Source organism: Nycticebus coucang, chromosome 4, assembly GCF_027406575.1.
Source record: "Nycticebus coucang isolate mNycCou1 chromosome 4, mNycCou1.pri, whole genome shotgun sequence".
Taxonomy (NCBI): domain Eukaryota; kingdom Metazoa; phylum Chordata; class Mammalia; order Primates; family Lorisidae; genus Nycticebus; species Nycticebus coucang.
Genome location: NC_069783.1, coordinates 18,343,353 through 18,371,264, shown reverse-complemented (window position 1 = coordinate 18,371,264; position 27,912 = coordinate 18,343,353). Strand labels below are relative to the sequence as shown.

Below are 27,912 nucleotides of genomic sequence, written 5' to 3'. Positions count from 1 at the left end.
TTGTCTAAAAATCACTATAATTTTGTAAATGCTAAACTGCCATGATTTCCTTTAAATGAGAAATACAATTGTAAGGGAATTGGTATGCGATCTAATGATTAGTATGTAATAAATTGAGGATTATAGAAAGAATTTTGCTATTAAACCACTTTTATTTTTAATAAACTGCCTGTAAATACCTCTTTTCCATAAAAACACTTTAGCTGCTTGTAAAAGTTAGTTTGCCTTTTCCAGATTTTTCTCATGAAAACAGTTTGAATAGGGACAGCTTTAAAAAATTCTGGATGTTTTGTTTTCAGAGAACATTTGTTACTTTAGATTTACCATTCCCTATATCCAATAAGTAGGAAAGCAATCCATTAAAAATTCCAAATCTTATCCTAAGTGGATTGTTAAAAATCATTAACAAATATTTTGTTGGCATTTCACTGTAACTTCCAAAAGTAATGGTTTTCTTTTAAAGCGTATGATAGTGTAGGTGTTTTGGATATGATATTATAAAAATTATTAAATTTAATAAGTTAAAAACCCATTGAAATATTTTCTGAGCCTGAGAATTAGTCATTCCCCTCCCCCATTAGATATTTAGTCATAACAATCAAATGTCAATGTCTACTTTCTAAGTGTTTGTATTTTGCTAAGCTCTTTGAGTGAGAGTGAAAAATAATGGTCTCAAAGTCTTGGTAACCCACCTCCTCTGATATATTGAAACATTTCAACTTCATTTCTTACATTCATTGCTATATAGGCATGTTTTATTTATGGACATATTTACATACATATCTACAGATATTAGTGTTCTTTCATAAGAAGCTTAGGTTAAAATTGTTACAGACTCTTGTCACATGAATGTATTTTATTTATTAGATTCATAATAGTCTAAAAGGGATAAATTCTGTCATTCTTCAGATTGTATGCTTTTTCTTTCAATATCAAAAGTTTTTAACAGATTATAATGATTTTAGGTTAATGTTGAAGTAATTTTTATCACAGGTAGACTATTTTTTTTTAAATAAAGCTAAATGTAAATCCTTCCCTTTCATAAAATGGCAAATACTTGAGGGCAATACTTATTCGTATTTTTGAATCTGAAAACTTTTGTTTTTTTTGCAGTCTCCCTCGCTGAAATTTGAACAAACAGTTCTTTCATTGGTCTGTAGCAAACACAGCCAAAGACTCAACATTTTTATTTCATACATATCCTGTAAAATTCCTTTTTTAAGCCTCTCTGCCAAATTTTCATGAGTACTGGAGGCTAACACACGAAAAGTATGCTAGTGATGCTGTATTTAATATTATTTTTGTTTTGCCACTTACTGCCTATTCTTCCTCTTGACAATTTCTTTAGAAACTTTTAAAAAGAACTTTATATATTATTATAGAAGTTTATGAGTTGGACTCTTGTACTCTACACATAGGAGTCAGCTACCCTTTTTTGGTGCTCTTGTGTCTAGCCCTCATAATACCTTTGATGAACTTCTATCCAAAGTATTTATCATTCTGCCCTGTGATTACTGATTTCCTCATCTGTCTTCCCCATCTTTTGAACTCCTTAAAGATCTGTCTAACTAATTTCCATAGCCCCATGACCTAACACTGTGCTTAGCCTATAATAAAATGTTTGCTGAATGGATAGAAAATATTTATTTTCTATCATGTAAATAAAAAATGATAATCATTTACTTATAAAACCATCAATAAATATATACTGTTTCAAATTCTATGCTGGTCATTGGGAACAATAAGAAATTAATTATGACATTTCCTGTGGGATTTCTAAACAGATAATTAAAATAGTCCATTGATTAATGACTTAACTGCTTTCCTGCTGTATGCTATGTATTATGCTAGGTTCTGGATAAATAGATTGGTGCATAAGGATGTCAGGGACATCTTTTTTACTTAGAGAAGGTTTCATTTGAGCTGAGTTTTATATGGTGAAGTATTTCTTCAGGTGGTATTTTAAGGAGAGAAAACAGTATTTGCAGAGGAACAAAGGCATGAAAAGTGACCAGGAAGTACTAGGATGCTTGTGCTGTAGTCATTTTAGCAGAATCACGTGGGCAGCTTTCTAACGATGGTCTCTGACACATGCACTAAGTTTTTCTTATATTCCAGGGAAAGTTAATTTGTTGAAAACATTTCAGTGCAATTTCAGTTTACCAGCTCTTTAAAGGGCTGAGAAATGAATAAGTAGGAAAGTAGGGGAACATTACAGATGTAAGCATTTATTTCAGACCTTAGCATTAAAATATTACAAGCAGCTTTCATTTATATGGGAATTCCTAGATTGCTTTAAATTATTTTACATCTTTGCTTGGCTAGTAACAACTGCCTATTAGTGTCACAAAGTTCAATTAATAGAAGATAATTATTTTCATTAAACTTTTTTCTAATTACTTTTCTAGATATTTTGAATTTTTTCTTTGCAGGTATCGAATAGTTGAGAGGGGCACAAAATGCTTTTATCTTGGTTGTGTTCTTTTCATAAAACCTTCTGTCTGTTAAAACTTAGTCTTCTTTTCCCCAGAATCTTAGTTTGGGTAGGATGGATCTTTTAATAAATATCTAGCAAAATGTATATGGTCACGATCATCTACCCATATTTGCTGAATTCATTACCATCTCCAAAAGAGCATAGGTTTTAAATATGTTTGTATTTGGTTTTTCTATTGACTGGAAAATTTGTATATTGTTTTATTATAAAAACCTGTGTAAATAATAAAAGTAAAAATAATAAGCAGCCACATCTAACTAGTACTTTTTCATCCTTAAGAAGGTCAGTCTGCTGTAGTGGTTAAGAACACAGATTCTGGAGCCCGGTTGGGTTTGTGTTCAGCTTTACCACTTTGTAGCTGACATAGGCAAATTATAACTATCCGATGCTTTAGTTTCTTGGCTAAGTGGGGATAAGAATGCCTACTTTATAGAGAAGTTATGGGTTAATATATGTAAAGCGCGTAGAATACTGTCTGGCATTATTTTTAAAAAGTTCAATACTTCTTCTTCTTCTTATTAGTATTTTTGAGACAGAATCTTATTCTATCACCTTGAGTTGAGTGCTGTAGTTCACAGCAAGCTCAAACTCTTGGGCTCATGCAATCCTCTTGCCTCAGCCTCCTGAGTAGATAGAGTTACAGGTGCCCAGCATGAGGCCGGTCTAGGTTTTCTATTTTTAGTAGAAATGGGGTCTTGCTCTTGCACAGACCGGTCTCAAACTCCTGAGCTCAGGCAGTCCACCCACCTCTACCTCTCAGTGTGCTAGGATTATAGGCATGAACCACTGCGCTGGCCTAACTATTGAGTATTAAAATTATTAAGCGTTTAGGCAAGGCACTGTGCTATACTATTTATTTATTTTTGAGACAGAGTCTCACTGTGTCACCCTCAGTAGAATGCCATGGCGTCACAGCTCACAGAAACCTCAAACTCTTGGGCTTAAAGGATTCTCTTGCCTCAGCCTCCCAAGTAACTGGGACTACAGGCACCCGCCACAACGCCCGGCTATTTTTTGTTGCAGTTGTCACTGTTGTTTTAGCTGGCCTGGGCCAGTTCGAACCCGCCAGCCTCTGTGTATGTGGCTGGCGCTGTCACTACTGTGCTACAGGCACCGAGGCTACCCTTTATATTTATTATCTCTTTTAAACCTTGAGCTTGCGTGTGGTGATGGCACATGCCACAGTCCTAGTGCCCTGGGAGGCTGAGGGGGTAGGATAGCTTGAGCGCAGGAGTTCAAAACCAGCCCTAGCAAGAGTGAGACCCCGTCTCTACTAAAAATTGAAAAATTAGACAGGTGTGTAGCAGGTGCCTGTAGTCCCAGCTACTGGAGAGGCAGGAGGATTGCTTGAACCCAGGAGTCTGAGGTGTATGGGAGCTAGGTTAATGCTGCCACACTCAAGCCTGGGGTAGCAGAGTGAGACTCTGTCTTAAACAAACAAACAAACAAACGAACAAACAAAAAACAAACAAAACCCCCAAATACCCTGAAACATCTCTATAGGGTTGGCATTATTTTTTACCAATAATTTATAGTAAGTAACATGTTCAGAGAAAACAATTTACTCAAGGTCACAGAGTTAGGAAGGACCTGTAATTTGAATCCAAGATGTCTGACTCTTACCTCGAACCTCTAACATTTTAATTTTGAAGTAATCAGGCTTAATGATAAACCCTTGTGAGTATTTAGGATGCATCAAAAGGAAACATGAGTGTAATTTAAAATTGTAAATATAGGTTGGAAAATGCTTTTGCTTGCTCAGAAAAAGTTTTATTTTATTAGAAAGCAACTTACTTCACATCATGCTAAGGGCATCATAGGAACGAGCTAACTTACTTCACATCATGCTAAGGGCCTCATAGGAACCAGCATCGGGTTCCTATTCCTAATTTACTAAATTGGGCAAATACCTTAGGATTTAGTGAAGATGAACAAAGTCAGGGAAAGAAAGCAAACCCCGGCTTGGTGTGAGTGCCTCCTGGAGGCTTTGCTTCTATTCTGCGTGCCTGGCTTTCAGCGAATTGTTCTCCCCAAGAAACTTGGCTTTCAGCTCCCTCCAGAGGTCATTAATAGTACGCATCGTGAATAAGAAAATCCTAACAATTGTGAAGAAAAAAATTTTTTTTTTAAATGATGTTCTTTCTTATACTGAGTATTTAGCATATAAAAGTCCTGATTTTGAATCCCCTAATTGTTAATCCCCTCAATTCATATCATTCTATTCGACTAGTTTCTAATTCGTTGTTTAGTTTCTAAGTCTCTTACTGTCTTAATTATCATTAATTTGGATGGTGGCAAAAAATCCACACATGGCAGCTCCTATTAACATCATTCCTTTTTTTTCTGACCATATTAATGATGACTTTGCATAGTATTAATAAATAGAAAAATTAAGTAGTATACTGTTTTAACTATTCACAAATTTACAAAACACACTAAAATGGTCGTTTGTGAAGGAGTTTTTTGCTTTTACATATTTTGTGTGAGTGTACATATGTTAATTTTATATTGTTTATTTTGTGTTTTGTGACCTTGGGCAAGTTATTTTATTTCTTTAATCTGCTATTTATTTATCTATAGGATAGGTTTGATGAGGCTACCTGTTTCATAAAAGGATACATAGTAGGAGCTCAATTAAATGTTCTCCAAGAAATGAGACAGATAAAAAACCATTTGTTTAGAAGAAAATATTTCTAATATGTAGAATGTGCCAAAAAATGTATACACAATTTTCTGATTTCAGAGACTACGTGTGGGTAGATTGTCGGTAAAATGAAAGGGTTGGAGTCAGTGATTACAGAAGTCTTTTGCAGTAGAAACATTCCGTGATTCTGTGTAACTATAGCTTAATTGTCTTAATGTTCTTTTCAATAGTACCGTTATTTGTTGCAATGACCAAAACCCACGTGATAGCAGCTTCAAAAGAAGCATTTTATATTTGGCAGTATCGTGTGGCAAAGAAGCTCACAGCACTGGAAATTAATCAAATCACACGGTCTCGAAAAGAAGGGAGAGAAAGGTATATATTTTGATACTTATTTTTTAATAGCTCAATTCCATTTAAATCAGACATAGGTAATTATAAATTATGCTTGGGAACTGTAAAGTGCCTTGATTCGTATTTTTCCATTAATTTGAGCATCTTTCATATATCTGTTTAGATTTATTGAAATAAAAGAGAGGTAGCATGAGGGTAGGGTAGAAATCCGTGTTTTTATAAGGAAATAGCTGTTTCACTCACCTACCCCTCCCAGATTAGCACTATAATGCTATACTGAAACAGGATTATTCAATTGAGATCCAGGTGTCTAAATAAACCTTCACTCCTATGGGTTAGTGGTACAGAACTTTTTAGGGAAGGTGGAGTTGATTTTACTATCAATCACCCGAGGAGAGGCAGGTCCTTAGATACAGACATGGAAAAGGTCTTTAGGTGGGATGAACTGGGGACTTAGCTTTTGTCTCTTTGCCTGGGTTCTGTGGTGTGTGTGGTTGGAATTACTTCCGCTAAGTAGGATAAAGAGGGCTCCACTACATAGAGAGGTTGGATGGGGAGATTCCCTGTAGGAAGTCTCAAGGTGAAGATGCATTTGCTGTGTTTTGTAAGTGGAATTATTTCTGTTAGTGTTACTCTTTGTGTTTTGCCCTTTTGTTGTTACCTTAAACCTTTAAGTAAAGCATTTTGTTCAATGTTTTAAACTCTAATGATTCTTAATAAGGATGTGGGTCTGTGTTGGCGGGAGTCATGTCAGAAATCCCAGGTTGTATTTTGAAAGCATCATCTTCCCTCACATATACTTGAAATCTTAATGAAACCTTCCCTTCCCTGTAAGACTCACGCATGTACTATTTAGGCGATATATCCCCAGTAAGTGGGTTTTGAATATGTGAATTCATGTGGAAGGAGGAAAAAAACAGTTGAAAAATATTTTATCTTCATAGTGATGTTGGAAAACTAAATAGAAAGAACGTTTGGCCTCTTTGAGGTTAGTGTGTGGTAGTCTTCCGGCTGGTAGGATTTATTGGCATAGCAATGAAAAGCAGAGACCTAAAGTCTTCAAGGACAAGACAGATCATAGGACTAAATTGAGACAAAAACATTTAGTGTCTCCATAGAGTATGTGTACTCTTTTAGCCAACTCAGCATTTCCTTATATGTCTGTGATATTCTGACTGGTTTTAATAACTTTGGGCAGTTTCTCCTGGGACTTCAGTTTCTCATCTGTAAAATATGGCTGATGATGGTGATAACCCCCAACATTTATTGAGTACTTCTTGTATGCGCTGGACACTTTGTAAGTGTAGTTGGCACTCTTCCTATTCTTGTTTCACAGAGAAGAAACTGAGATACATGAGTTTAAATTACTTGTCAAAGATCATCAGCTGATAAGTATGGGACAGAAAGCCAGGTTTGTCTGAGTCTGAACTTCAGTCAGAATGACTTTCTTGTGGTATCTTTCTTATTTTAAGAGAAGGAGCTGGACTAAATGATCTCTTGGGGGACCTCCTCCTCTAATCTTTGACTTTTACTTTGTTTTTTTTTTTTTTGGCCGGGGCTGGGTTTGAACCCCCCACCTCCGTCATATGGGACCGGCGCCCTACTCCTTGAGCCACAGGTGCCGCCCTGACTTTTACTTTGTGATAACTAAATAGGACCGAATATACTAAAAGAAATGTATTAAGATGCAGAAACATGTGGTACCTCTAAATTAGTACGTGTCTTATCTTAATACATTTCCGTTAAATTTATTTCTGAATTGATCTCTTTATTATATTAATGAAAGTACAATTATGATTTAAAATTTACAATTATAAAATGTCATGGTATTTAAAAAATAGGAAATGACATGATTTCCTGTGATTATATTACAACTACCATTTCTTGAACACTTTTTTGTGTCAAGCTTTTTGCTTATGTGCTTTACAAACATTGTGTTATTTATGAATCTCAGAAACACTGCAGAGGGAAATTTGATACCCTGTTTTACAGGTGGAGAAATTGAGGTTCAGAGAAGTTAGGTAATTTGCCTAGAGCCTCAGAGCTACTTTGTCATCTGTCTTCCTTTCATTTTAATAATTATTCATCATATAGTACTTGACAATGTTTGGTGCTGTGCTAGGGACAGTAGATATATGGTCTTTGCTTCTAAGGAACTCACCACCTTGTGGGTGAGACAAGTAAACCAGCAGAGACACGGTGATGTAAATAAATGTTATAACACAAGTACAGGTACCAGACAGATGGTGGACGTCCAAAAGTGGTACATACTCATTAACACAGAAAGGGTAGGGAAGGCTTCTGTGCTTCTAAAGAAAAATTCCATTAATCAGAGCTTTCCAAATCCATGTAGGTTTTAATTTTAATGAACTCATAGATAGAAGGGAAATTATGAACTAACAACTGAGAAAGTGTATAAGAAGTTACTCTTGACTCTTGACTCTCTCAGCTGGAGAGTAATGTAAAGTATCTCTTGGGACTTAATGAAATTCATTGGCAATATATGATTTTGGCATGACTTTCAGGGATGTATCACTTGTGTAATTAGTAAACACCTGTGGATAGTTTCTACCTTTATAAGGTTTAGTTGTGTCAAGAACTCTCGAAAATAATTAGAATTTTTGTGTTAAATAACACTGTTCATTGGTGTCATAAAATCCTTTAATTGTTCTAGAGATTATGAAATAATAAAATCCTTACTTCAACTTTCTTTGAAATTCTGATCTTTTTTTTTTTAACAGAATTTATCATGTTGATGATACTCCTTCTGGAGCAATGGATGGGATGTTTGATTATAGTAGAGCTGTTCAAGTAGGTGATTTTGTTTTTACCAGAAAATGTTAATATTTATAGATTTGGAAATGTTGTAATTTTATTTTGAGACTGGAAAAAGAATTTTTTTCCAATGAATAGGAAATTACGTTAGCTATTCTTGAAAAAATTTCTATTCTGTAAACTTTTTTCTAGATCTTAAAAATTCTTAAACTAAATAAAAGTGATAGGTGGGGACGAGTAGCTAATATGATACTACTTAGAAAAGCCTACTATATTGGAGGATATAATTTCTCCTCACCCTCTCATCCTTTCCTTCTTAGCAGCCATCTGTTTATCTCTTTATCTATCAACCAACCATGGGTTTGTCTGTCACCTCTGGCTTATTAGTGAATATGCACGTGTTGTGTGCAGGTAACATAATGCACTGTCCCTTTATGGAAATATGCTTTTTTTTATAATTCATGTAATTTAATATTTTAGTAAACAACTTTTGATGATTTTCTAAGAGTATTTAAAGCAGTGCCTATTTATGGAGTACTTTCTTATCTAATTTCTTATCTGATGCTTACAACTCAGGCAGCTAGCATGTAGTCTTTTCTCCATCTTACAGGTTAGAAAACTGATAGAAAACTTCACTGGTTTACTCCGGGTCACAAAATGATTAAGTAATGAAGTGAGGGTTCAAGCTTAGATCTTTTAACAGCAGATCTAGTGGCCTATCCACTAGATTATGCAAGAGTCCATCTAGTTATCCACATATCCACTCATTTATTCACCGAATATTTGTTGAATGTACATTATGTGTCAAACATTGGAGTAGGTATTGGAAATCTATTGGTGATTAAGAAACAGTCTTTTCTATTAGGGAACTTTTAGGAAATTTCAAATTGATTTATCATCAACTAGTTCTTTCCCTATACCCTTACATAAAATATAATAAAATCACTCTTATCTTAAGAGCAAAAGTCTCTGTTGTCATCCATACATCTTCTTCCGTCCACTCCCCCTGCCTCTTCATCCTTGCATAGCTGAGCTTCTGAAAGACTATTATGTATTCATCTTTCTCTGACTACGCATTCCATCTTCACTCCATTGCATTCTGGTTTCCAGAGACCTTTAAATCAACAAGTCTGATAGGAATTTTTCTGTCTTTATATTTTTTGGTCTGTTTGTGGTACATGACACTTAGTATTTTTGATCACTCTTTCCTTCTTGACTTTCATGAAACCACATTATCCTGGCTGATTTTTCCTCCTTAGTCATCTTCGTTAAAGGCTTATCTACCATATCTTATTGTGGTGTTGCCTAATATCCATTGTAGGCAATCTACTTTTATCACTGATTAATACACTCTTCTTGGTGTTCTTATTGGAACCCATGCTGATGACTATAGTATCTGTATTTCTAGTGTTGTTTTTCTAATTTCTGGATAGTAAGAAATTGGCTGATGACTATAGTATCTGTATTTCTAGTGTTGTTTTTCTAATTTCTGGATAGTAAGAAATTGGCTCAAAAGTATTCCAAGTTTAACCTGTCGGAGGCCGAACTCAAATCCATTTCTCCATGTAAATTCCGTATTTCAGCAACTGGCTTCACTATCTTTGCAAGAATCTTTAGAACACCTTTTCTCTTACTCTTTGCACCTAGTAAATCATCAAGTCCTATTGATTCTCAGAACTTTCTCTGAAATTGGCTTCCTACTTTCCATCTCTTTATCAGTTGACTCAGTCTATCATTAGTTTATTTGTTCCTGCCCAATAGAACTTTCTGTGATAATGGAAATATTGTATATTTTTGTTGTCCAGTGCAGTAGCCACCAGCCATTGAGCACTTAAAAAGTAACTAGTTTGAGCACTTAAAAAGTAACTAGTTTGACTGAGGATCTGAATTTTAAATTTTAATTTCGCCTTACTTAGCTGAATTTGTATTCAAATGGTGACATATGGCTAGTACAGAGTAGCCTCTCTACTGTCAGTTTTCCCCATAGTCACTCTGCCAATCTTTTATCATACCACTGGCCTGTGCAACCTTTCCAAAATTGAAATCTGATCATATAGCCCTTCTCCTCTCAAGTCATAAACCTTCACAAAGTTCCCATGGTTTTTAGAATAAAGTATAGATACCCACAACTATTTCCCTTTTCTAGCTTACTTCTTTTTTCTAGCACATTTCTCAGATACCAGCTATGCCAAATGACTTGTCGGTTCCTGAACTTGCTGTGCTAGCTTTTTTCTTCTTTGGTTTTAAAACCAAATTTTGAAATAATTTTGAAATAATTATAGGTTCACTGGAAATTGGAAAAATAGTCCCTTCATTTGGCTTCCTTTAATGGTGACATCTTATGAAAGTGTAGTAGAATATGGGAAGAACATGGGAAATTAACATGGATACCATTCTGTTGTCCAGACTATGACCTTATTTCATATTTAGTTTTCTCTTATTTTTCTGTGTACTTACGTGTGTGTATGTGTGTACTTCTATGTACTTTTATCACTATAAACAAATTCCTTTCATGCTACTTCTTCATTTTCTCACCTACTTCCAGCCCTGACTTGCCCACTGGCAACAACTAACCTGTCCTTCATTTCAATAGATTCATCGCCTTGAGACAGTTTTGAGATTAGCTCTCCAAACTAAACATAATGCACTGGAGAACCCTTCAGGGTGTTGCAGTGCCATGACGTTTTACCTTTCATCACTTTGGTGTGTGCTCATCTTTTAGGACTCAGCTTGGGGTTTTCCACTGTGGTGTAACTTGGATGCTCCTTCTTCTATGCCCTCCTAACCTCTGTTTTTACATCTTCTTTTATCAAACTGTACTGTCTTTAGGTGTCTTCCTCAGTAGACTTTAGCTGTAGCTCTGGCACATAGTAGATGCTCAGTGAATAAATATATGTTAAAAATATATTATTGGCATATTCTTCTCATTGAATTGCATACTACCTTATACTGGATTAGTTATTCAGTAAATATTTGTTAAATAATAATGATTGATTTATTTTAGGGCACAAGGGATCCAATTTGTGCCATAACTGCATCTGATAAGATATTGATTGTGGTAAGTTGTAAAAAACTTATTTTATGAAATATAATTATTTAAATTATAAAAAGGTTAAAGCAACAAGTTTTGAATTTGAATATTATCTTGTGGCATCCCGACTTTTACTGAGTTCAGTATAAGAAGTAAGGAGGTTTTAATACTTGCCTTTATGTATTGTTAATTATTTGCCGAAACAGCTATTGATAAAAGCAATAGAATGAAGGACATCTCAGAAGATAAAGTACACTTAGAATTTTTAACATGGGATGAATGAGCCCTATAAAGGTTAATAGATGTGGAGCAGATTGTGTGGTGGTTGTAGGTCTTAGAAAGTTTCCTCCACTTTGTAGCTTGGTATTTTATATTTAAAGAAAGTGCTTTGGCTCAGCTACTTTTGTAAGACATAGAATGAAGACAAGTGTGTTTGCCAGCCAAAAAAATAGAGTCGTCCAAAGCAAATTTCTGCTCATTTTTTTCAAATAGAATCCATGGCTCTTTTCTTGAGTGCTCACATTTGAAAATATTAATTTTAGAAATAAATGTTTACTTAATATAGTAATGTTGGTGAGATTATTGTATTTGAATTATGTAAGCAGAGCCTTAATAGTGTGTATTCCAGTTCTAGTTTTGTCTATTGTACTTACTCTTTTTTTTTTTTATTGTTGGGGGTTTGTTGAGGGTACAGTAATCAGGTTACACTGATTGCACAGTTGCATAGAAAATTATATTGTTTTATTTTTAAAAAATAATTAAACTATTAATTTATGATATCACTGATATCAGTGATATGATATCACTGCTTTCATATCATCTTTCTCCTTGCCAAAAAACTAGTAAGATAAAAACCTAGACTTTCAGTACCCACTGTTTTATATCGTGATCTTGTATCGATTTTTCATATATGTATATGAAATTAAATTCAAGTTCTATAATGTTTTAGTTTTTAATGTACCCTGAATATTAACCTAGACAAAAGCTGTAAATAACCGTATGATGTAAAATTTTGTTTGTTGCCAAAAAGCTATGTTTCTGACTTCTTTCTTGAACATCACATGAAAAAAAATTAGACCACTATTAACTGTTTTAAATAGGTCTTAAATTAGTAGATAAATATGTACTTTATAACATATTTCATGACCAAAATTGAGAATTTGTAATAATGCCATTACTTTGATTTTCAAACAAATGTATAGACACGTAGAGAAACCTATAGTTGTAATTCAATATTGTCATGGCAAATGTGTTTAAGTAATCAGAAGTAATTTCCTTAGGGTCGTGAATCAGGCACCATTCAGAGATACAGTCTTCCTAATGTTGGTTTGATTCAAAAAATTTCCCTTGATTGTCGAGCCTACCAGTTATCCTTGAATTGCAATTCTAGGTAAGACTGAAATCTCTCTTCATGTAGATGGTAGACTTAGAAGTTATCTATTTGGATTGTTGGATTTATGTAGTAAGTGTAACGACAAGTTTTTGTTATGAACTTGTATTAAAATTTAGTGTGGCTTTACTATAATATGTTTGGTTTAAATGCTTTCTCTAACTGGGCATATGGAAATTACAGCATAAATTTTTACTATTAATAGTAAAAATCTTTATAGTTTTTAAGGGAATTGAGACTTTTTTATTTCATACCAGTTGGTTTAATCTCATTGGGTCCATTTTTCTCACAAGGAAGCAAAGTGAAAAGTAGTCCATTTTTATTAATTCTGTCAAATTTATAAAAAAATTTTTTCAGGAGCCATTTCTGTTATATTCTAGGTTTATGATAATCTGATTTTGAAGAAGAATGGTTATAGGTATTTATTCTCATGACCACTGAAAGTAATTTTATAATTTTTTCCCCTTCTCCAATTACATTATTTTTAGTCGTCTTGCTATCATAGACATCTCAGGAATTCTAACTTTCTTTGACTTGGATGCTCGAGTAACAGACAGTACAGGACAGCAAGTAATTGGCGAGTTGTTAAAATTGGAGCGAAAAGATGTCTGGGATATGAAGTGGGCTAAGGATAATCCTGATTTGTTTGCAATGATGGAGAAGACAAGAATGTATGTTTTCAGAAACTTGGATCCTGAGGTAAAAACAAGAAATGAGTGCTAACAGTCTGTAAATAATGGGCCAAATATCAAAACCTGGATATTTCCCCTTTGTTTCTTTAAGAGATTTGTTGAACACAAACCAGTAGCAACATGGCTGCATGGATTTCTAAAAATAAGTGGAAACATTTCTGTGGTCTTTTGAAATATTTGGTCTTTACTGGGAATAATGCTTATCTTTTAAACATTTGTACTTCTTAGGCATTTATTTGTTCTTTTAATTTGTTTTTATTTTTATTTTTTTGAGACAGATCCTCAAGCTGTTGCCCTGGGTAGAGTGCTGGGGCATCACAGCTCACAGCAACCTCAACTCCAGGGCTCAAGTGATTCTCCTGCCTCTGTCTCCCAAGTAGCTGGGATTACAGGTGCATGCCAGAACGCCCGGCTATTTTTTGGTTGCAGCTGTCCTTGTTGTTTGACAGGCCTGGGCTGGATTCGAACCCGCCACCTCAGGTGTATTTGGCTGGTGCCTTAGTCGCTTAAGCCACAGGCTTAAGCCAATAGGCTCGCTTAAGCCACTGAGCCTATTTGTTCTTTTTAAAAGATGGAACCCTGGTCACTAAATAGTCCTTTTGTTTGTTTTTTATTTGTCAAAGTTAAAAAAGAAAAAGGAAGAATATAAGTAGTTTTATTTATTTATTTATTTATTTTTTTTGTTTTTTGGCCGGGGCTGGGTTTGAACCCACCACCTCCGGCATATGGGACCGGCGCCCTCCTCCTTGAGCCACAGGCGCCGCCCTATAAGTAGTTTTATTTGCCAAAATTTCTTAAAACAACCTAACCCCAAACATGTAGTTGTGAAATTGCCTCATCTGTTCCTTCTCTTCTGCTTATCTGTTCATGTTAGAAAATACAGAATGATTTGAGAGGTAGCGTGACCAAAACAGCACTAAGAACATAAATCCTTTAGATGGTTTTTGGATTAGTGATGGATTTTCAATTTGGAATTTTCTGTATTCCTTCTGTATTCTGCTAGTGTAAATAATGAGATGAGTTATTAAATGCTTTATGTCATTTATTTCCATTTGTTTGCATCTATAAGCTTCCTTCTTGGGAAAAAATTGCATGCTTGGGCTCCTGAACTGCCAAAGATTTTCTAGAGTCATTTATTTAGCAGTAAACTGCCCCTTTAATACTCTAAATTATTTTCATATTTCCTCATTTGAACCCTACTCAGGATCTTTGGGTTGGCAAATGACCTGATACAAATTGTACTCAAAGACTGTGTTAAACCTTTTAGGAGTCTTAGGATCTTTGTAATTCTTAGACCCTGAGACATGGTTCAAAGGAAATACATTCGATCTGTAATCATGGGCTTCCTTTAAATGGCCAAGATTCTTGCCACAAACCGTTGGGGAAATTTGACAGGTAACCTTGGATAATCTTGAGGATGGGGATAGAATACTTTTTGAATGTTAGAGTCCTTTTTCTCTCCCTGGCCTTGCTCATACTAAGTCAGCAATCGTGTGCCTGGAGCAGAGACACTGTTTGTCGTATCTGGCTGCTCGTAATGTGTGAGTTGCATACATGGGCAGTCTAACACCAGGTGGAATTTTTGCCTGGTGGAAAGTGTTTCTTAAGTAGTTTTAACAGAGCAACTCTTTAAGAAAAAAGAATTTTTTATATGAGTTTCTTTGCTGACTTGGCGTGTAGTTCAGTTTCTGTTAGATTTAGAGCTAGGGGGATTTCTTACAGCCTTCTTACTGTATAAATGCTGCTGTGTTTTTTCTGATTCATAAGGACACTGGCTTGCTGTAGTCCTGCTTGTTTGGCTTTTCTGCTGTTTGCTCCTCTAGCTGCTTATTGGTCATGTGAGAACATACTCTTCATAACAGATAATTTTTTTTTTTTGAGACAGTCTCAGTTGCACTGGGGTTGAGTGCTGTGGTGTCACAGCTCACATGAACCTCAAACTATTGGGCTCAAGCGATCCTCTTGCCTCAGCCTCCCAAGTAGGTGGGACTACTACAGGCACCCGCCACAACAACAGCTATTTTTAGAGATGAGGTCTCACTCTGGCTCAGGCCTGTCTCGAATTCCTGAACTCAGGCAGTCCACCTGCCTTGGCCTCCCAGAGTGCTAGGATTACAGGCATGAGCAACTGCACCCTGCCTAGCAGAGAACTTTTTGGATCTGCCTAGCTACAGAAAAGTATGTCTCATTAAGACTAGTACTCCGTGTTATTCGGGAGATAATGTATTTTTGACAGTTAATAGCAACATATTTTTTATGCGTTTGAGTGTTACTATGAATTCTAGATGCATAGTTTTCTTTCTTTAGATTCTTTGTGAGAAAGTGATGCCACCTATGTGCAAAGTTTTAATTCACTGATAAAGCACGTTTTCTTTGAGAATTAGGAAATGAATATTTAATGTCGACACTTCCTACGTGATCATTTTCACCCCACTGACCCCCGCAAGGTAGTGATTGAGCTTTTTTATTCTTTTTCTTGGCTCTTCCCTCTCATTTGTAATACTTCACATTCATTCTCTTTTCATGTTGTATCATCAACCAGCTTCTCATTTTTGTACATTTGCATCTTTTCTAAACTAGGGGCTTTTAAACATTTGAATATAAATCCTGATATATACATTTACAAATTATATACATAACCTACTGTATTGATATATAGTGAATCATATCCCCCAAAGAGAAATTTTTTTGAGACAGAGTCTCACTTTGTCACCCTCAGTAGAGTGCTGTGGCATCATAGCTCGCAGCAACCTCAAACTCTCCCCCAAAGAGAAAATTTTAAGGACAACATAAACTTTATTTTTAAGTGTCATACTCATTGGTATGGTTCATACTATGATTAGACAGCTGTCCCCAACCATTTTTGGCACCAGGGACCAGTTTCATGAAAGACAGTTTTCCCATAGACCGGGGCGGGGGGGAGGGGGCAGGGTTTGATGGGATGGTTTCAGGATGATTAAAGTGCATATTACATCTCCACCTCAGATCATTAGGCATTAGATTCTCATAAGTAGTGGGCGCCTTAGATCCCTCGCATGTGCAATTTATAGTAGGGTTTGCACTCCTATGAGATTCTAATGTCCTGCTTATCTGACAGGAAGTGGAGCTCAGGCAGTGATGTGAAGATGAGGAGCAGCTGTGAATATAGATGGAGCTTTGCTTGCTTGCCCACTGCTCACCTCCTGCTGTGTGGCCAGTTCTTAACAGGCTACTGACCATGGCCAGGGGTTGGGGACTGCAGTTAGTACATCAGCATAATGCATGCATTTCTTACTCTAGTGGATGCAAGTCCCCTGCTTCAAATATTCTACTTGATGATTTTGACTTTTTAGCTGGCTTTTGTCAGAGCTGGTTAGCTTGTCATTGTTTTCACACTGTAATGTGACCCACCCAAGAATTTGTGCTTAGGAGTAAGAGAGTTAGTTATCAATTCTTCCTTTTATTTGCTTGATTGCCTTGTCACTATTACCTTTCATTCACAAATTCTTTACTAAAAGCTTTTTAAGCCACTTGTTCAATTTGTGAGGCTAAAATTAGATAATGCAATCCCTAAATACACTTAATTAAGTGTATGCAAACTTCATTATGTCACAGTATGCTAAAATTGAAGGACAAATAAGGGTACTTGGGGTACTAGAGGGTACATTGTTACATTGCACACCTTCCGTTGTACCTGTACGGTTACATTGTACATGTTATTAGGCCTTCTTACCTCTGTGTTGAATGATGGGGCCAGTGTTTCTTGGTATAGATTAATAAAGCTTTAAGTATTTTTTTGATACTTGCATACTGCTTAGGTGAGCACACTCTGCATGTAGATCATGGGTATAAAACTTCATATTTAGATGAGGTGTGGGGATGGATATGTAATGAATTTGAAAAAATAAAGAAAATTAGGGCAGATGTGGCTCACCCCTATAATCCCAGCAGTTTGGCAGGCTGAGGTGGGAGGCCAGGAGTTGGAAACCCTGTCTCTACAAAACATTAAAAAAAAAAAAAATTAGCCAATGGCTCAGCACCCATAGCTCAGTGGTTAGGGCGCTGGCCACATACACTGGGGCTGGTGGGTTTGAACCCGGCCCGGGCCTGCGTAACAACAACAACAACAACAACAACAAAATAGCCAACAAAATAGGCATTGTGGTGGGTGCCTGTAATCCCAGCTACTTAAGCCCAAGAGTTTGAGGTTGCTGTGAGCTGTGATGTTACAGTACTCTACCGAGGGTGACATAGCAAGACTTTGTCTTGAAAAAAAAAAAAAAATTAGCCAAGTGTGGTGGCAGGCACCTGTGATCCTAGCTACTTGGGAGACTGAGGCAGGAGGATTTCGTGAGCCCAGGCATTCGAGGTTGTAGGGAGCGAGGCTAATACCACTGTGCTCCAGCCTGAGTGACAGAACAAGATTCTGTCTCAAGAAAAAAAAATTGGTTGAAGTAAATCAAGCAGACATTGAATTTTTAAACCTGAGTATTTATTTAAGCCTAAGTTTTTATGCACATGTATTAATGATCACAGATTATTTTGGAAAACTCAAAGTTTTTTCTCTCTCCACCTTTCTCGCTTTCTCTTTGTCTTTGCTATTATTTTTTATCTGCAGATCATCTTTGATGACTTTATCTTTTGACTATCTTGCTTTATTACATTATCTAGCCCAAATTAAACATTTTTTCTAATGATAAACTTGTTTATGCAAGTATATTTGGTTTACATGTAGTATCAAAATAAAGTATATGAAAGCCCTTATAAATAAATGTGTAAGAAATATCTGACTACATGTATTTTCTTTTTGAATTAAATTTTGTTCTGATTCTTTACGTTTGTTGCTCATAAAAGCATATTATCTGTCTTTATGCAATACAACCTTTTAAAAAGGCAATAAAGGGGTTTTATAAATTTTTCTTATATAATTTGACTATTTTAGTCAATAATTTATACTTTTTAAAAGAAAATATAAAACCCAATAAAGCCCATAGAAGAGCCTCATTCTTAAACTCAAACATGGTAAACTCAGGTTAAATGGATGATACAATTTTTGCCTCTTATTTTCATCTTTTTGGTATCTTATTTTTATTATATTTTTGTACTTTCTGTCATGTGAAAGATCAACTTTTAGTTATAAATCTCATATGTTATCTCATTTGGATTTTGGTTACTTTCTATTTTATTATGGTGTACATATACACATATATTTTTAAAGAGTATATTCTGGTATTATTTTTATTACTAAACGGTATTATCCTATTCTTTTTACAGTGTTCTTGGAGGTATTAAGTATATTGGTAGTTTATTTTTTTATATAATATTTATATCTTTTTTTCTACTAAGGATTTAAAGCAGCTGCTTTAGATTATAATGTACATATTCTATACTTTATTTTTATAAGCCTATATATTGTAGGCTAAAAGACAGGGATAGAAAGTATTACATATTGGCAAATAAATCTTCTTACGTAGGTATATGCTCTGGTTCATGTTATACAGAAGAGACTTTTCTATAAGGTATGGGATTTCTTTGATAAATGTACTTAGATACAAATATAGTGTTTATCAGTTTTACTGTGAAATAAAGTTAACATTGAATTGCATGAATTATGTTTAAGAAAATTAGAACTGAATATTAGATGATATTAGGGACTCAATATTAATTATGTAAGGTATGATAATAGTAATGTGGCCATGTGGGAGAATATCCTTATCTTTTAGATATGTATTAAGGTATTTAGGGGTGGACTGTTACAGTGTCTATAACTTACTTGACTTTATAATGCTTCAGCCAAAAAATGAAATGAAGCATATTTATTAAAATGTTAATAATTATTTGGGTGATGGGTATGTGGTACTAATAACCTCTCTCTACTCTTCTGTTTGTTTGAAAATTTTGATAATCAACCTTTAAATCATGATTCATTAAAGAAGAAGAAATTTTGCTTAATAACACATAACATTTACTTTTGTCTTTAAAGGAACCCATTCAGACTTCTGGATATATTTGTAACTTTGAGGACTTAGAAATTAAATCTGTCCTTTTGGATGAGATATTAAAGGTAATTCTTTAAAAACAGGTACATTTCTGTTGCAAGCTTAACTAGGAGTTTTTATTTTATTTATTTATTTATTTGAGACAGAATCTCACTATGTCGCCCTGGGTAGAGTGCTGTGGTGTCACAGCTCACAGCAACCTCCAGTTCTTGGGCTTAAGCGATTCTCTTGCCTCAGGCTCCCAAGTAGCTGGGTCTACAGGTGCCTACCACAACACCTGGGTATTTTTTGATTGTAGTTGTCGTTGTTGGGCAGGCCTAGGCCGGATTTGAACCCGCCAGCTCCGGTGTATGTGGCTGGCACCCTAGCTTCTGAGCTACAGGTACCGAGCCAGGGTAGTTTTCATTTCTGAATGATGCAGTGTAATGTCCTGATTGGGTGTGTGGACTCAAGGGTCAGATATATCATGGGTTCAACCCTGCTTGGTTACTGTGCCGCCTTCAGATAGGTGTTGTCATCTTTTCGAGCTTTATTTTTCTTTACTGTAAGATGTTGATAAAAATGTACAAGCCTCACTTTTTACCTCTATAAAATGTGGATAATGATCATATTTATGCAATTGTTATTAAAAAAGAGCACAGTGCTTTGGACAAGGAAGAGCTCAAAAAATGGTTGCTAATTGTTGTCATCATCTTTATAGTAATAAGACATTACTAAAGAAATATCTGTTTACTTTAGCCTTTTTCTAGTTCAAGGACACTTGTATATTTGTTTTAAAGATCTAGTCTCCCATTTTTCTCCAGGTTTATGAAATAATCCTTTTTTGATTCTGGGTATCTTTTTGATCCTTTGCATTGGCCTTCTTTTGAGAATTTTTTTTTCTCTGAGAATATATTGCGAGCAGTCTTACCTTCATTTTATCCAAAGCACTTTTTAAAAAACATCCTATATATATTTTTGGAATTGGGATAGTAGATTTTAAATTTTCAGAAGTTTGCAATTTGAAGCATGTTTCATATTTTATTTTGATATGTAAATTGCAGCTCTTTTATTGTGAACAAGTTTCATTTGTCTCTATCTTAACTACCCTGTGGCAGCAGGATGAGCCCCTACCAAAATTTGGTTTCGATGTCTCAATTGATGATACCAGAGACACTTCAGAGGGTATCTTCCATAATGAGGCTTTTGGGGGAGAAAATGGCAAGCTTACTAAGCTGAAATGACTTGAAAGAATAGATTAGAGACTGGCTCGAGGTGGTCTGGGGGAAGAGTTTCCATGGGTAGGGGCTTATGTGGTTGACCTTCACTGGCTCTAAAGAATGGAGTGCTAAGCTTTCCCATCAGCTTGCCCTAGGTAAGGCACAAGGGGACGTGTGAGAGGTAAAGCTTAAAAGTCAACCATCAGTGTCGGGAGTCTGAGTCTGAGCTGTAAGTTGTATATAGAAAGATAGATTTAGCTAGGCACAGTGGTGGGTACCTCAGGAGGCTAAGGTGGGAGGATTACTGCTTGGGTCTGGGAGGTTGAGGCCAGCCTGGGCTACATAGCAAGACCTTTCTCTTAAACAAGGAAGGGAGAGAGGGAAGGAAGGAAGAAAGGAATGGAAGGAGGAGGGATAAACTAGATACATGAACAGAAGTAATTTTATAAAAATGGCATCATTGTATAACTTTAGTGTTTAAATTTAATTAAATAACCTAAAAGTTTAAAGGAATTCAAGATTTTAAGATAATATATGTATTTTTTTTTTTTTTTACCATAAACAGTATGATTTTCTTGGGTTAAGAAGAAAAATTATAAAAAACTAAGAGGTTATCAGTTTAAGCTACATTTTAATTTTTAATAGTATTGATTGTCTTTGTACTCTAAATGATGATATTCTTAATTTTCTTCCTCTTTTTCTCTTTTTTTAGCCATATTATTATTTTTACATTGTCAGGATTTAGAATATTTTATGTATTTTGTTTTATAATCCTGATTTATAATTTAGCCTTATCTTTAAATGAATTCAAAGCTATTACCAGTTTTTACTGCATATTCTCTGTATATGAATTTTTAATTTTTATTAACCTTCTAGTTGCCTGTATTTCATCACCAGTAGTGTTTTTCAAGAAAGGCTCATAGTTGCTGATTGCCTTCAGTTTTAGACGCTTCCCAGTGCCTGTGGTGATATTGCCCTGATGATCGTATTGACTTTTATGAAATATTTTAGATACGGAAGGGTCTCAGTGGGTAAAATGATTTACCCAAAGTTCATCTATTCATTAAGAGATATTAATTGAGAGCCAGTAAGACAGTTCCTGGCCTCAGATAGAGGAGTTGGGGAGATGGGCTAGTAATTCAGCAACCAGAAAAGGGTTGGGGGTGCTGTGATTCAGTCAGGGTGTGTACCTGTTCAGAGGTCTGAAGTGGGGGAGCATGAGGTCAGTTCTGAGGCTATGAATAATGTGAACAGTACATCTAGGCATTGTGCTGAATATTTGAGATGTGTATCTCATTTAAGAGGAAAAAGCACTATGAGCCGAGGGAAGTAGGGATGTATGAATGTAAGGGACCCCTCTGCCATTGTCCACTCTTTTCCATAGGCAGCCTGACTGCCTCAGGAGGTACTTGACCTGTGGGTTTTGGATGTTTTCCTGATAAATCAAAAGACCCAAACAGGGGGATTTCTTTTTTCCCCAGTTTTGCTCATGATATGATGAAGTTATTTTATTTTGTTTTGTTTTAATTACAAAAAGAAATGCATACTCTAAAGACAACTATTTGAATTTGTTTTCATCTTTACTTTCAGAATCCAGAACATCCAAACAAGGATTATCTGATTAACTTTGAGATTCGGTCCCTGAGAGATAGTCGAGCCCTGATTGAGAAGGTTGGAATTGAAGATGCGTCTCAATTCATAGAGGACAATCCACACCCCCGCCTTTGGTATTTTAAAAAATTCTAAACCTTCCAAGATACCAAGTGTAGGCTTTTGAAGTCTCAGCTCTGCCATCCCCTGTACCCTACTAGTCTACAGATAGAAATAGACCTCTATTCTTGCTCTTCTCTTAAAATATAGAAAATCATTTTAGATTTGAAAGCCCTCAATATAAACAGAATACTATATGAAAAATCTTTGCATGTGTTAAAATAATCACTTTCCACCATGTTTCACTAAAAGCAATAGGTATAATAATTGAATTCTGATTCAAGTCTAGTTTATCAGTAGCTTTCAATATGCTTTTCTATTTCTTTTTTTAATAAAGGCGCCTATTGGCTGAAGCAGCTCTTCAAAAACTGGACCTGTACACTGCAGAGCAAGCATTTGTGCGCTGCAAAGATTACCAAGGTATTAAGTTTGTGAAGCGCCTGGGCAATCTACAGAGTGATTCAATGAAGCAGGCTGAAGTTGTCACCTACTTTGGCAGGTTCGAAGAGGCTGAACGAATGTATCTTGATATGGACAGAAGGTAAGCTATGATGGGATAGCCAGACCCACTTGCTTCTAGAGTTCATAATTTTTTTACAAATGGGGAATGTATATTAAATGTATATTAAATGTATCATACTATTTCTTTTAGAAATTTTCAGTTTAAATTACAACCTAGATAGTCCATAAGCCCCTCATTCCTTTGTGTATTATAATTTAGGGGCAACTTTCTTCTCTGTTTTTACATCTAGTAATGGCTGACTATGGGAGATTTTTTTCCACTTGGAAGGAAAAAAAATGATAGGACTGCAGACACTGGAGGCTTTTATCATTTATTACACAGTTTATTATTCCAGTTCTCTCTTTTGGTTTAGGCCATTAATTAACTTTTTGTCAAGTAGCATAAAATAAAAATCAAAAGTAGTTAGGGATTGAATTTTACTTTTCTGTACTTTATTTTTGGTTTATGTATGTACTTTATTCATAAAATTTCAGTTGTAACATTATATCTAATTTTCATTAATTTTGTTTATAATTCCTAGAGATCCCTTATCCAACTAAAGCTCTGAAAAGAAATAAAAAAAACCATATGTTTATGCTATAGGTTTTATTTTGAAATAAACATGAGCATGTCTAAGAAATTGCTAGAAAAAAGTGATTATTTTCATGCGGCCCGTGGCTGCATGCTGATTTTGTGTGGATTTTTTCACTTATCTTTGGTGTTGAAGTATGCATTGAGTCTTTTTTTTCCTAATCAGTTTTCTTCAGTGTTTGTTTATTTAACGTGTGGCCCAAGACGACTCTTATTCTTCCAGTGGGTGGCGGAGGAAGAAAAAGATTGGAAACCTCTAATCATTATTTTGCTAAATAAATTGAAAGTCCAGGAAATAAAGGCAGGACATTGTTTTCTGTTACCTTTTCTGGTATCTCAGTCCATTTGGGGTGCTATAACAAAATACCTGAGAATGAATAATTTATAAAGAACAGAAATATATTTCTCAGTTCTGGGGGCTGCAAAATCCAAAGATTAAGGCATGAACAGGTTTGGTGTCTGGTGAGGGCCCTGACTCTGCTTCTAAGACGATGCCTGGAATGCTGTACGCTCGGATGGCGGAAAGCCAAAGGGCAAACAGTGGCAAACTCTGAAGCCTCTTCTGTAAGGGCTATGTCAGTTCCTAAGGGTGAACTTCCCAACGGGCCCCACCTCTCTGTGCCACTGCATTGGAGATTGAGTTTCAACATGAATTTTGGAGGGACCACACATTCAAACCATGACGTTTGGGTCCTCCTCACTGCCTCTTACCTGATCAAGCTGAGTTTCTAAAATGTTCAGAGACCAACCTTGTTTGTCTAATCACTTCCGTGTATTCTCTGTACATAGTATTTGTTGGATAAATATTTATCAGATATATGAATGAATTGGTGCTATTTTCGCCATTTTCTGTAGAGATCTTGCTATTGGCCTCCGGATGAAATTGGGGGATTGGTTTAGAGTACTTCAGCTCTTGAAAACTGGATCTGGTGATGCAGATGACAGTCTCCTTGAACAGGCTCACAATGCCATTGGAGACTACTTTGCTGATCGACAAAAGTGGTATGTAACCTGTCTGGAGCACCCGTGCTTTCTCGCAGCACTTAGTGGCTGCCTGAGTACTTCTCTTGGAAAAAATTCTGGGGAAATGAAGAGCATCTTCCTGGATCCTAAAATTCAAATAGTTCTAGATTCAAGTTGGAGAGCCAGAGATCTTTTAAGTTGTGAGATGAACACTGGAAAACTTTGGAGTTTGCCAACACAAAGCCTATCCTGAGTTCCAGGCTGCTTTCCACTGTTTGGGACTGTAGTGTAAAATTCCAAGATGTTGTATGATTTATTTCTGAATGAAGAAAAAAAAGTGTTTTATATTTGCTTTTTTTATTATATATTATTTTCAGGAATTGTTGGCTTTTATTCTTATATTGAGCAATCGTTCCTTATGTCGGTGTTTGGTAGTAGTTTACTAGTATATCAGATTAAAACAATATTTCTTAAGAATATTCAAAGAATGCTATAACTGGAATATGTTATACAGTTTTTAAATTCTTTTCCTAATTTATGTGCTTCAGGGTTATTCTGTAATAGAAGATGATGAACAGAGTAATGTTAGTAATGGTAATTCTAATGAAGGAACTTTTTTTTTTTGAGACAGTGTCTCACTATGTTGCCCTTGGGTAGAGTGGCATGGCGTCACAGCTCACAGCAACCTCAAACTTTTGGGCTTAAGTGATTCTCTTGCCTCAGCCTCCCAAGTAGCTGGGATTACAGGTGCCCGCCACAATGCCCGGCTATTTTTGTTGTTGTTGTTGTTATTGTTGTCATTGTTGTTTAGCAGGCCCTGGCTGGGTTTGAACCCCCAGCCCCGGTGCATGTGGCCGGCGCCCTAACCACTCAGCTATGGATGCCGAGCTGAAGGAACATTTTTGAGGAAAGTATTTATCAGGAGATTCACACTAGTTTTAAAAGTTTTTTTTTTTTTCCTCTCTCCTTAGGTTGAATGCTGTACAATATTATGTGCAAGGTCGGAACCAGGAACACTTAGCTGAATGTTATTATATGCTAGAAGATTATGAAGGACTAGAAAATCTTGCCAGCTCACTTCCAGAAAACCACAAGTTGCTTCCAGTAGGTATTGCAAATTTTAGTTTTTGGAGTTATTAGGTTGTTTTATATTGCAGAAAATATCCTCTGCAATAAAGAAAATTAAAAGTGGATCTATAATTTTACAGTATCTTAAGCATGGAATACTTTTATTTTAATTATAAAATAATACAAGATCAGACAATTAAGTTCATACATTCCTTCTAGAAAAAGTGCTACATACCAGGTTGCTGAATATCACTGTAGTCACCTTTGAGGTACTCCTATTGGGAAGCTGTGCCCTGACACCAGTCCCCTTCTGGAACTCTTTTTGTGATGGCTATCAGAGTGGTTGTCAACGAGGCCTATCAGTTGAGTTCATGAACTCAACCTAGAAAAAGTGCTATGTACCTCATTGCTGATTATTACTGTGGTCACTAGATGGCCAAGAGGAGTACTTTGAAGGTGAATTTTTCTAGAATAAATTTGTGAACTTAATTGTCAGAGCACTTGTATATCAATATTATAGAACACATGAAAATGGAGACGAAAAATCAGTCATATTCCTGCTACTTTAATATGATCACAGTCTTGTGTAGTCTTCAGTTTTATAAAATTGCCCTTAAAAATTACCTGAATACATGAAATATTTACAGATGGAATAATATGTTGTCAGGGATTTGCTTCAAAATAATCTGAAATTGTTTTAAATTTGTTTTAACTTAAATTTAAAAAGGTAGCTCAACTTTTATTAGGTTATATTAACAATAAAATATTTACTATTAAAAAAGAGAAACTGAAAAAGTTTACTTTCTTTTGAATGTTCTTTATAAGCCTCTCTTAATTAATTGTTGAATACTGTAAATGAGTTTGTATTTTATTTGATTATCTAATTTGAAAGTTACTGAGCTATACAATACCTACAGAGCTAGCAGCTCTCAACTGCAGAGTCTGGACATATATCAGTTGTGAGTTCCATTTCTAAAATTTTGTCTATGAGTTATTAGGTAAGTATAGAATTCTGATAATTCAGTTTTTCTCTATTGTGAAGTAGAGCAGTTATCTCTGTAATAATCCTATTTTAACTCAAACTTATTCTCAATTCTATTTGTTTCCTTGTAGTATAGGAAGGAACTGAAATTATTTAGAACCTGGGTATAGGGAACAGAATATCCTGCATGTACTTCCTGTCTCCAATGAAGAAGAAAAAGATTTTGCTATAGTATCCATAATAGTAATATTACTGAGTAAATACTAAGTAATTATAACTGTAATAATAATTAACTAAAATAATAGAATATTTTAGGTGATACTGTAAATTTAATCAACTAATAGAGGAATTTTTATAATATGAGAAGATGTATATAGTATTTAAGCAGGAAATGCAGGATACAAAGTTACGTATAGTATGACCACAGTGCAAACACAGACGCACACGTCTGTACATATTCCTAGGACAGAGATGTTAAGAATTTACACCAGAATATTGAGAGAGCTTTCTTGTGAGTGGTAAGATTATGAGAAACTTTACTTTCTTATGTTTTGTAATTTTTTTTACCATTAGAATGTACAATCATATTAATGTAAGCATTATTTTTAAAAAGATAGTTGGATATAAAATACCTACGCTTTTGTATTTTAAAAAATATTATAGGAAGGAGTTTGTGGAGAGAAAAACTCTGGCTAATTAAATATTCTGAAAGAGAAAAAATTGATCTGAAAAAGGAGAATTCAGCTGAACAAAAACGATTCATTGTGGTGGTGGTGTTGGTTCTCCCTCCTGCCACTACCCTCCACAGGAGCTCTGTTTTGGGTCTAGCTTCCTGACCAGATGAATGGCAGACTTCTGTACAGCATTTCTTTATAGAGTTATTTGAGAGGTTTCCCTTAAGCCTCTAATTAATGATTAGCATTGAGTATACCACCAGTTGCTGTAAAAGTTTTTTTCTTTTCATCACTGGTGTGGGATTTATTTTGGAGCTTGTTGTATGTGTACACTAGTCACTGAACTGAGAGAAGGAGTTCTGTGTCTTCACAGCTGGGTTAAAAAACAGATCTACAACCTGAGCCTGTGAAGCTCTGGTTTTATACATAGTAGAAGGTAATGCCTTAGCATCTATTCTGATTTGTAACCTCTGCCCTTATGTCTGTTTGTAAGAAAAATCCCCCTCACTACTCACAAATTTAACATGTGTCCGTATGGGGTTTTACTAAATTAAAATATAAGTGGTTTTCTTGGTCTGTGAAATCTAATAATATTGTTTTGTTTTTCAGGAAATAGCACAAATGTTTGTGAGAGTTGGAATGTGCGAACAAGCAGTGACTGCATTTTTGAAATGTAATCAACCAAAGGCAGCAGTAGATACCTGTGTACATCTCAACCAAGTAAGGAACTGAAACTTGTCATCTGCATACCTTGTCGCTTTAGGAATATTTTAAGTCAAAGCAAAGTCACATTAGTCATCTTATAAATATTATTGCCAATGTAAAAGCATAGGAGAGCTTGAGGTAAATTTCGTGAAAGGAG

General features: G+C 35.4%; 1 protein-coding gene across 2 annotated transcripts in view; it reads left to right on the top strand.

Moving 5' to 3' along the window:
- The window catches only part of WDR35 (WD repeat domain 35), a 66,609-nt gene that overhangs the window by 28,487 nt on the left and 10,210 nt on the right, over positions 1–27,912 (top strand). For both annotated transcript variants that reach the window (XM_053588638.1, XM_053588637.1), the window contains 11 exons: positions 5,372–5,516; positions 8,237–8,306; positions 11,275–11,328; positions 12,582–12,691; positions 13,180–13,390; positions 19,346–19,426; positions 22,151–22,287; positions 22,608–22,811; positions 24,219–24,365; positions 25,298–25,430; positions 27,660–27,770. In XM_053588638.1, coding sequence (XP_053444613.1) covers positions 5,372–5,516; positions 8,237–8,306; positions 11,275–11,328; positions 12,582–12,691; positions 13,180–13,390; positions 19,346–19,426; positions 22,151–22,287; positions 22,608–22,811; positions 24,219–24,365; positions 25,298–25,430; positions 27,660–27,770 — 1,403 coding nt within the window. The remainder of the gene's footprint in view (positions 1–5,371; positions 5,517–8,236; positions 8,307–11,274; positions 11,329–12,581; positions 12,692–13,179; positions 13,391–19,345; positions 19,427–22,150; positions 22,288–22,607; positions 22,812–24,218; positions 24,366–25,297; positions 25,431–27,659; positions 27,771–27,912) is intronic.